This window comes from Ceratina calcarata, unplaced genomic scaffold (genome assembly GCF_001652005.2).
Source record: "Ceratina calcarata isolate Rehan_Ccalc_2016 unplaced genomic scaffold, ASM165200v1 scaffold164.2, whole genome shotgun sequence".
In the NCBI taxonomy this organism is placed as follows: Eukaryota; Metazoa; Arthropoda; class Insecta; order Hymenoptera; family Apidae; genus Ceratina; species Ceratina calcarata.
Genome location: NW_017137708.1, coordinates 114564 through 124739, shown reverse-complemented (window position 1 = coordinate 124739; position 10176 = coordinate 114564). Strand labels below are relative to the sequence as shown.

Genomic DNA, 10176 nt, shown 5'->3' with positions numbered 1-10176 from the left:
GGGATTGACTGTATAGCCAATACATCCTTAAACAGGATCTTCTTTATATATATATTATTAATATTTCACCGGATTCGATTACTGAAATCTTTTCTATATCTATTGCCACGCATCTAGAGATATACTCACTATAAGCTTATTTAATCAACCGCGAACGGCAACATTTCTCATGTACGAACCTGATACATCAAATGGATACTATGATCATTTTTTTCGTATCGTTTCTCTTCAATTTTGCAACGCGTTTGGACATCGTTTAAGGAGCGTGAGGCAGGAGTGGAAAAGGAGCACGGTTTACGTAAGAGAGAACCGCAGGCACGGAGAAAATTCTTCGCGACAAAAAGCAAACCGCCTCTGTTGCATTTTTCCTTTTCACTCGGAGTCGTAAAAGTTGCGTACAAGCAATTTCGATCGAGATTTGTTGCCAGTTACGTTCGTACGGTAGAATCTCATCGATTTCGTTCGTAGACGTAAGATATTATAAATAATGCATCGGTTTAGAGCGAACGATCGTCAATCTCTAGATTGCAATTTTTAAATCGAGACATAATTAATTCGATACAGTTCGAATGCAGCACTCCGTGCTGGAGCATTTCTGATACTGTTTAGCTACCACAGAGTTGCGGTTCCAATAAATTATGAGCAATACTCGTGGTAGCTCGATCACGTGCAATTATATGAAACATTCTTCAAGCAATTTAATGGGAGCTATTAGTCACAGTTTTGATATATTTTTGGTTAGCGTTCAATCGTGCGTAGAATTCGAAAGCAAAGTAGAACGTGTAGAAATAACAACTGAAATCTGCGTGACCCGCACGATTTTACCAGATATGATCGGGACGAGCCGAACTTTCGATCGTTAATTACTACCACCACCACCGGGGCTAACAGTTTGTCAAGAAAAAGTCGTTCCAGGTCGGTGAAACTCAGAAAGTATTACACAATATCGTTTTATTAAAAAAAAAACGATATCGTTCGCTCGTACCGTGTCTTTTTTTTATTATAACTCTTTTCGCGATTGCTTTTATAACTCCATTTTATAGTCCATCAATTTTTAGGAAAAATTACTTCCCTTTTTTTTTGTACGACTAAGAAATTAAACGGTGCGTTTAACAGAATGCATTTATTATCTATGCAGTTTTCTTCGTTACGCGAAATTATGAGCGCGAAGCGTTGGGCAACGGGAGAACGTCGACTTTTGAACTATACCCGAGTAAACAGCCAATTAGCTAACTTTTTCTGTTGCTAACATCGATTTTCCAGCACGCGTGTTCCGCCATATAAACAAATGCTTTAACACGACACGTAATTTCCACACCTGTAAATTACGTAATAGCACCGAGGCAACTGGAATTCAAATCGAATATCAGTTACAGATCATCGACCTCTGACCCGTTACGACGATTCTCAATCTTTCATAGGGATCGACGACTTCAAGCACGCTATCTGTATTCTAAATAGAATCAGTCAAGATTATTTTAAATATTGAATCACTATTTTAAAATATGTTATAGCAATTGCTTTATGATACCAAGCATGAAGATAAAGAAAGAGAACAGATAACTGAGATAAAGTAGTTAATAATAAGTAGAATGTGTATCTTTGATAAGCCTCCCACATTAAGAGTAGAAAATAGGATACACGATTTAAAAAAAAAAATCAGAAATCTAATAATCCATCGTCGTGTTAATTAACGGAATTTCTCCTGTTTAGACACTGGAAAGAAGGAGCAAATCGAGGCGGTGAATTTGGAGTTGGTCTCGATGAGGCCCTACGCGGGCAACAATCTACAGACGAAGGGTCAAGAGGCCTGCGAAGTTCCAGCTGATCCCTACGAAGAGTATTTCGTTCCGGTGAACGAGCATCGAAAGTACATCAGGTAACGGATAACGCTTGGAAACGTTCCTCTCTCGTCTGCTCTCTGTGTTCTCTTCCTGGCTACTGTTTAACATTCAATCGCGTTCACCAGTCCGGGGCGTTCTGAGATCGGGAAAACACGAACCAAGACCACGAACACTATACAGTCTTCTCCCCGTGTCTTCAATTCCATTCAATTATGTAACAAAGAGTCGTACTCCCCCCCCCCCCTTGTCCCAAGTATTTACTGTCTAAAATCTGACGAATATTCCGAAACAATGATTATATCAGAGATTATACGAGAACGTATAGTTGCAATAAAAATCGTGAGCGTTCCAGTAGAATTTTAGGTAAAAGAATAGAAATGAGAACGTCAGAGGGAATAGAAATTTCGTACTGAAACAAGACGTAATACATCGAACGATGCAAATGTGTCGGTAGAGAACGAAAAAAAGATGAAAAATTGCGGACACCAACGGGGAACGAAAGTGCACAGACGCTACGTTCACCGATGAAGGAGCTTGCGAAACGAACGTGTCATAATGTTTCACGGCAAAATGTACTGGTTGCAAAAATGATCGTCCTTCGTCAAGTTGCGTGCCAGAACTAGAAATAGAATCGTTCCGTCGATACCGATTTCCATTTTATTTCGAACGAAATTAAATCGATTCTCTGCACACGCTGAGTAGTTAGTCTCTAAATAATTCAAAAGGCATTTTTACCGAATGTTTCATATGGAGAAAGACGTAGAAAGTTTGATTTACGCTTGTTTAACGTAGAATACGAATTATTCTCTGACGATGTAATACATTTGCATGAAGCATATACATGAAACGTTTCTAATTGACGTAGATTTTATTAAAAGCCGATTCTGTAAATGTTTTTGAAATTAATAGCAGAAAAGGTTTATTTTTTTATAAAAATCGGACTGTTAGAAGTATCACTGGTGAAGATAAATTTGTGGAAGATCGATGAGGCGAGTCATCGAGTATCTGCTTTATGTGAGATTTGCTAGCGTAACTTTAGAGGCACACAGTATCCAGCTTCACCGCCGCTGACCGCGAGGCTCTAGCCCACACACGAGATACATGTACATATCTCATATATATATATATATATATATGTACCAATATATCCACACGTATACACGACAAACACAGAGGCCAAGCTGAGTAGTGAGAGTTAGACGGTGTTTTCTGTTGTATCACGATACCTAGCAGGGGTCCCGAGGCCGAGGTTGAAACGACCGTGGCTGGAGTGCGTTTTGATTTGGGCCCCGGCGTCGGCCGCGAGGGACTCAGCCTGAGAGACCCAGCCGCCGGACTGGTCGACTATTCCCACTGGCTGACAGCCCTCAGGTACATTGAAGGATGCTTACGGACGAGGATCGAGTCTGCTGACCGGTCAAACGAACACGGTGGATGCGCACGATTCGCGAACTAACCCCGCCCGCTTACACCCACGCGCCCCCACCCCCCCTCGCTGCTACCCCAAAAATTTTTTTTGTAACGACCCGACCAACCCGACGAGATTCAACGGCAATTCACAATCTTCCCATATCGCAAAGCACCGCAATGGCAAATAGAAACACGACTAATAGAAACCCGGATAGACTTATCGTTCTCAATGGATCGAGAAGACTCACTGTAGTTACGCAGCGTCGTAATGAAACAATTCAGAAGCAGACTCACCATACATTGAATAAAATGGACTTCGATGATTCTTTTGTGTTTGAAACGGAATACAGGAAAGCACGGGGAAACGTGTAAAAGAAATGTTGAAGGATCGTTTAGAATCATGGTGTCTGTTCGTCTAGGGAAGCTTTTAATCTCATGGTCGCTGAAGAAGGTCTCGGAAAACACTGACAAGCACAGTGCTGTACAAAACATGCTTCTCTTGGGTCTAGGATGAGGGTGAACCAATGCGGTTCTCGACTGTCAGTTAACCGCAAATGAAATTGTGTTGCAGGGGCGAGAAGCTTTACGTGACTAAGGACAAAAGGTCCAGGAGCTCCTACTGGAGAAGGATGGCCTGCTGGGGATGTGGTTTAGTCGTACTACTGGTAGCAGTCATCATTGCCATTTTGGCTGGAAGTAAGTGACGAAAAAAGAAATTGTTTTAAATATAAAACAGGAATGAGTATAAAATAAAAATTGCACTTTAGCTGGAGTAATTCTGACGCAAGAAGCCTCGGAACCACTGGAGAATCTCCAACAGACTAACTCCCGACAGTTTGGTGACGTGCGGACGGCGGGAAGTCAAGAATACGTGAAGGATCCTCCATCGAGTCCACCACCAGCGACTTCCAGCGTTCCACCCTGGCCAACGACCGACGAAACGATTTACAACATTGTTCCTAATGCTTTAGACGGGGTATTGAAACTTGACGAGTTCCGATGGGACACGGAGATGGACGATCCCAAATCGAGAGTATACAGACAAGTTACTTCGGACATAGAAGACTACTTGAAGAGCACGCTGCAGCAGCCTGATAACGAAACGATCGTAAAAGTGTACGACATAAACAAAGATGGAGAAGTGAGGTTTCGAATCAGTTATCCACCCCGTTCGGTGCCCGAAGAGATGCAGCGGATGATCGAAGAAACGGTGCAGACTAATGGCAACATGATTGGACGTTACCACTTGAACAGTCTCAGAGTGAATAAATTAGTGGATCAATGTGAAAATAATAATCTTGGTTGTTCCGAACAGTGCAAATACGATTATTCTAAAGGACTTTTCGTTTGTGTTTGCAATGCTGGGAAAATGTTGGATAATGAGGGGAAGAATTGTATCGATGAGAATGATTTGAGTAACGTGGAAATGGACGACGAGGTACTGCAGGGTAATACGAAAATAGTGCAGGACACTGTTCAAGGAAGGAGCAGGGGACCTGGGTCTGTTTTTGAACCCAGGAGGCCTGACGAGTGGGGCCACGTGGACGTCAGTACCGAAAGTGCAAGTACGAGTCAAAGCGATAAATCTATAGAATCAAATGATTCGGGACATGATCATTCGATGCACGATCATTCGGAACACGGTCACTCAATGCACGATCATTCGGAACATGATCACTCGATGCACGATCATTCAGGACATGATCATTCGGAACATGATCACTCGATGCACGATCATTCAGGACATGATCATTCGGAACATGATCATTCCATGGACGATCATTCAGGACATGATCATTCAATGCACGATCATTCGATGCACGATCATTCGATGTCTGATCACTCGATGCATGATCATTCGGAACATGATCATTTTACTGTTGAGCCAAAGTCGGAACCAGAACCGTCTGCTGTACCAGAACCATCAACAGAACCGGAACCTTCTGCAGAACCAGAACCATCAGCAGAACCAAAACCATCTGCTGAACCAGAACCATCAGCAGAACCAGAGCCATCAGCAGAACCAGAACCGTCAGCAGAACCAAAACCTTCTGCTGAACCAGAACCATCTGCAGAACCAGAACCATCTGCAGAACCAGAACCGTCAGCAGAACCAGAACCTTCTGCTGAGAACCAAAACCATCTAGAACCAGAGCCATCAGCAGAACCAGAGCCATCAGCTGAACCAGAATCATCAGCTGAACCAAAACCTGTCGAAGACCTGAGTTTCGTTAACCCGATAGCTTCTACAGAAATGAAAAGCAGCACTGAGACAACCATTCCTAGTGAAGTGAAGACAACCATTCCTACAGTAGCTTCTGACGAGTTGAGATCGAATACAGAAGCCTCTGTGGAACTAAAGTTCTCTAGTGATCCAGAATCTTCAACAAAGTCAACGAGTGAACATTCTGTAATATTAAACCAACCAGATTTCACTACTATATCTGGAATGTCTGACGAAATGACGACTACTGAACATGAAGTACTGACATCGCCAGATACCACGACTGATCACGGCGATGTTGAACATTCCACCGAAATGCAAGATACTACGAAGTCTGAAGACACCACAGAGAAAATCTCGTCTACCGAATCAATGCATAAAGCAATTGATACTGTAACTGAGCCGTCTTCCTCTGAAACGTCGGATTCTCCTGAATCTCTTTCTACGAAACCTGAGAGTATTACTCCTCACGTTACTACAAATATGGAATTGGAATCTACGACACCGATGTCGATAGAAACTACATTAGCCAACGAAGAGAAGTCTGACGAAATGGATAACGACGCATCTCTGACGGTAATTCCTTTAACGCTCGAGAAGGATGAATCGTCGCCATTTGAAGATCATTCGGAATCAAGCGTGACGGTAATGGACACAACGACGAGAGAAGACGATGAAAATAAAATGACAACGAATTTCATCGAAATGGATAGAACAAGCACGCCGAAGAATGAACAAGTTCCTGAGACCAGCATGTCACACGATGAATCTGAATACACTACGATGAACATAATCAACGAGAAGTCTAAAGAATCCAGCACTCAATCTTCAATGTCTGAAGATGAGTCAACCACGAATTTCGGGACAACCCTTGTAACAGAGACCACGTCAGAAAACATGTCTGAACTGAACTCAATTATAGAAACAACTAGTGGCGAACCGAAGTCACTGAACGATTCAGTATTATCCGATGAATCTGTTTCGGTCCGACCAGAGTCAAGCTCGCGCGAAGTCAATGAGACGAACGTCATCGAGCACATGCCGACGACAGTGTTTCCCAAACTGCCAAAGAATTTCGGTCACAACGTGGAACCCTTGATAGAGCCGCTTAAGAACGAAACGAGCGACGAGCACATCATGCTGATACCAAAAAGTGAGGAAGTTGCTGATCCTCATGCAATCATTCCTCAGTTAATCCCTGAAGCGAGTCAAACTTCGAACGGTTCGACGGTGGAGAACAAGATCGAAGCTTCCACCGAGTCTTCTGTAGTTTTACATCCTTCCACGTCTCGATTAGGAGAAAACGTGGTTTTTGAGAATGTAGAACATTCAACGAACCACCCTTTGCACCCAGCCGTGTTTCCCGAGAACACGGTCGAGCACACTACAGAGAAGTTCGATCCTGCTTATGATAAACACGTAGACGACATGTCACCGTTCCTGCCGGATGTCCAAAAAGAAAAGGAAGTGAAGAAGGCGCCCAGATTGGACAAGGACGAACAGGACGTTCCGAATCCATTCGAGGGACACGTGGAAGACGTGGTCACATATAAACCTTTAGTAGAAACTTCCACTGAGGCAAAAATTAATACCAGTGAACCGAAAGAATCTTTAAACGATGTTCATTCAGAAACGCAGACCATCAAGTCGTCTGATGAAGGTGACAAAGTGACGAATGTCGAAGTTGGAAATGAAGTCGGCCGTAGTTTCAACGACCTCAATATTAACGGCACAGAACACGAGATTCAAAGCGGACTGCACGTTTATGATAACAAACCAGAAGTAAATGAAAATACTGAAGAAGACGAAGAAGCGTTGAAGGTGGTACCATTAGAGGAACAGTTCAAGGAAGCTGAGACCACTGTGAAGGTGGAGACAACTGCAGAGCCTAATACAGTCACGATGATTCCAGTGAACGAAACCGAAATTAAAGATCCAGTTGTAACTAATATTACAATTGATAAACCAGAAGAAAACGCTGTAGAAGATCAGTACAATGATATAAACGACGACACGGTGTACCAGCAACCTGACTCAAAGATTCATAAAAAGATTGAGGACGAGTCTAAGAAATTCATTATTAATCAAGTGGAGTCAATTAAGACGACAGAAGAACCGGTTACAAACGATAAAACGAATGTTACGACGAATGACACTGAAGTTACGATGACTACAATTAAAAATGTACCGGATAAACATATGGAAGACGCGAAATTCACCACGCAGATACCAGTACTGCCACTGGAGATACAACAAGATATGTCGACTACTGAGAAAGTGGAAAGTACGACAGTAGAAGAAAATCATCGTAAAGAAAATAGCACGGAACATCAGAATATCAGTGCTCACATCGGTTCTGAAGACGTTACCACGGTTCAGACCACGCACATGTCGATGGAAACCAAGACCACGGCTCAGGTTCCAATACTACCAGAAGAATTGCAAACTACTGAGAGCGAAGCAGTGTTGACTACGTCCACTGTGAAATCAGATACTGAGACGAGGACTGCTGACTCTGATATGATCGAAGAAAAGAATTCTACTGTCGTTAATAATAATAATAATAAAACCGAAGAGATGGTAATTAGCACGGACCGACAAATAATTCGAAATGATACGGAAATTAATAGCACTTTGTCACAAGAAAACGTTTCTATGAACATCACTAATGCAAATGAGGAAAAAGAAAATGCAACAGAAAATTCAGCGATCAGCAGTGAAACTACAGAATCGCAAAAGTCCGAACAAATTTCGAGCACGACGGAGAACATCAAGCCAGTTACTGAAATATTAGAAGACGATACTCTTCCAGTAACGTTTGATTACAGAACACGTTTCACTACTCCTACACCGAAGATATTGCCCGACATGGACGTAGGAGAATTGTCCGAAGAAGATTTAAGAGTGATACCATTAGAGAAGACTATAGAAGTGAAGAAGAAATCGACGGATAAGAAATTGATTGATAAATATAAGTATAAGAAGGAGAAGGAATTGAACTTCGAGGAGGACGATGATAAGAACGTTTTAACAGAAATCCCAGCTACCATATATTCGACAGATCATGATTTGAACGTAGTTGGGACGGACAACAACACGGAAGTGCCGGCGTTTATAGAAGCCGTGCCAAAATTAAAAATTATCGAGACGACCAATCAGACGGGAAGTTCCATTAATGAAACTACCACAAAAAGAAGCTTTATCCCTGTTTTCGAAGAAATAACGGAAATAGAACCCGTGACAGAGCCGTTCTTTCGAAACTTCTATCACCACCGATCGACCGTGGGCTCGGCGACAGAAAATCCATCGAACGAATCAGGCAACGAGAGCCACGTAGCAATCAGTGGAGAATCAGATAACGTAAAAGTGAACCAGACAGGCTCGTGGCCTTCGGTGCTTCCTACGACACGTTCGTCCGCTGCTTCAATTTCTCAAGAAGCGAACGTAAACCAGATTGCGAAAGATGCGAGCATCGTACCTAAGCAGACTAAATCGTCAGAGGAAAGCACCAGCCATATCGACGTTTCCTTTTTAAATCTACCTCCGAACGTCGTCTTTTCTAAATGTACAGCTGGTCAATTCCAGTGCGTAAACGGAACGTCCAGAGACGGAGCATATTGTGTGCAATTATCAGCCAAATGCGACTCTGAGAATGATTGCTCGGACGGTTCGGACGAACTGAATTGCCAGAAGGAAGGCTGTCCAGGAAATTTCCAGTGTGCCAGCGGCCAATGTCTAAAAAGAGATCTGGTTTGCAACAAGATAGTCGATTGCGATGACGGAAGTGACGAGGCTTATTGCGATCAATGGAAATGCCAGTTCGACGAGTTTAAATGCCCCAATGGTGAGTCCTTTAAATTTTCATTTAATTAAAAAATAGCCCGTTTTAAGAAACCTAAATTATTTTTAAGTAATTAAATAATTGGAAAGGTAGACAGCAAAACGAGTCGTTTAATGCAAATCGGAAAGTGAAAGGAAAACATTGCACGTCCCCGTTTAATATTTACTAGAGGTTTCGCAATCGATAGGCGACGAGATTCTAATACATCGGATATATAGATACGCTTTTTTCGCTAATAAGGGTTATCAGGGTCAGTAATTATCGCTTGAGCAAATTGCCTATAAGCCAGACATGTCCAAGTTGTTATTTTAAACGTGGGAGTTCTCTCGCTGACTTTCGATCAGGGTGAAGAACCGAGCACTGATTGTAAAAGTTTTAAATGATAAAATAGTAGAGAAATGATGTTGTGTTAGTATGTAGCTGATAAATAGGCGACTACCGTGTCGAGTTATAGACTATTTAATGTATACATTTATTATCGTCTACTCAGTCTACTGTTTACTTTTACCCATCTTGCGGGGTCGCGTAGTAAGCGATTCTAAGAAAGAAATCTAACCCGATCTGTAGCCGTACACATCTGGAGACTACTGCACTTCTGAATGGATGCGTATCGTTCTTTATTACTCGTCGGCCTTGTAGTATTTACAAAACGGTTGAAGTGCTACCCACTCTTGAATGCTCTTCAGAGGAGCATCAACATATAAACGAACAACCTGTCTCATGACAGATCCCTGATATATTTCATCAGCATCATACTTTGTCCCTCAATGCAGGATCTAATCTTGTATGTAATTTTGTAATCCAAAGAAAACTTTCTGGTATTTGGTGTACATACGCGAAATTGGAAGAAACAACTG

The 10176-nt window shown here is 42.3% G+C and overlaps 1 protein-coding gene across 2 annotated transcripts in view; it reads left to right on the top strand.

The window, feature by feature from the left end:
• LOC108632644 (uncharacterized) overlaps nucleotides 1-10176 on the top strand; it is a 40534-nt gene that overhangs the window by 27611 nt on the left and 2747 nt on the right. Inside the window, exons 3-6 of one of the 2 annotated variants that reach the window (XM_026819832.1) lie at nucleotides 1714-1879; nucleotides 3075-3215; nucleotides 3826-3950; nucleotides 4022-9322. In XM_026819832.1, the coding sequence (XP_026675633.1) occupies nucleotides 1714-1879; nucleotides 3075-3215; nucleotides 3826-3950; nucleotides 4022-9322 (5733 nt within the window). The remainder of the gene's footprint in view (nucleotides 1-1713; nucleotides 1880-3074; nucleotides 3216-3825; nucleotides 3951-4021; nucleotides 9323-10176) is intronic. The other variant, XM_018037336.2, reaches the window with a different exon arrangement.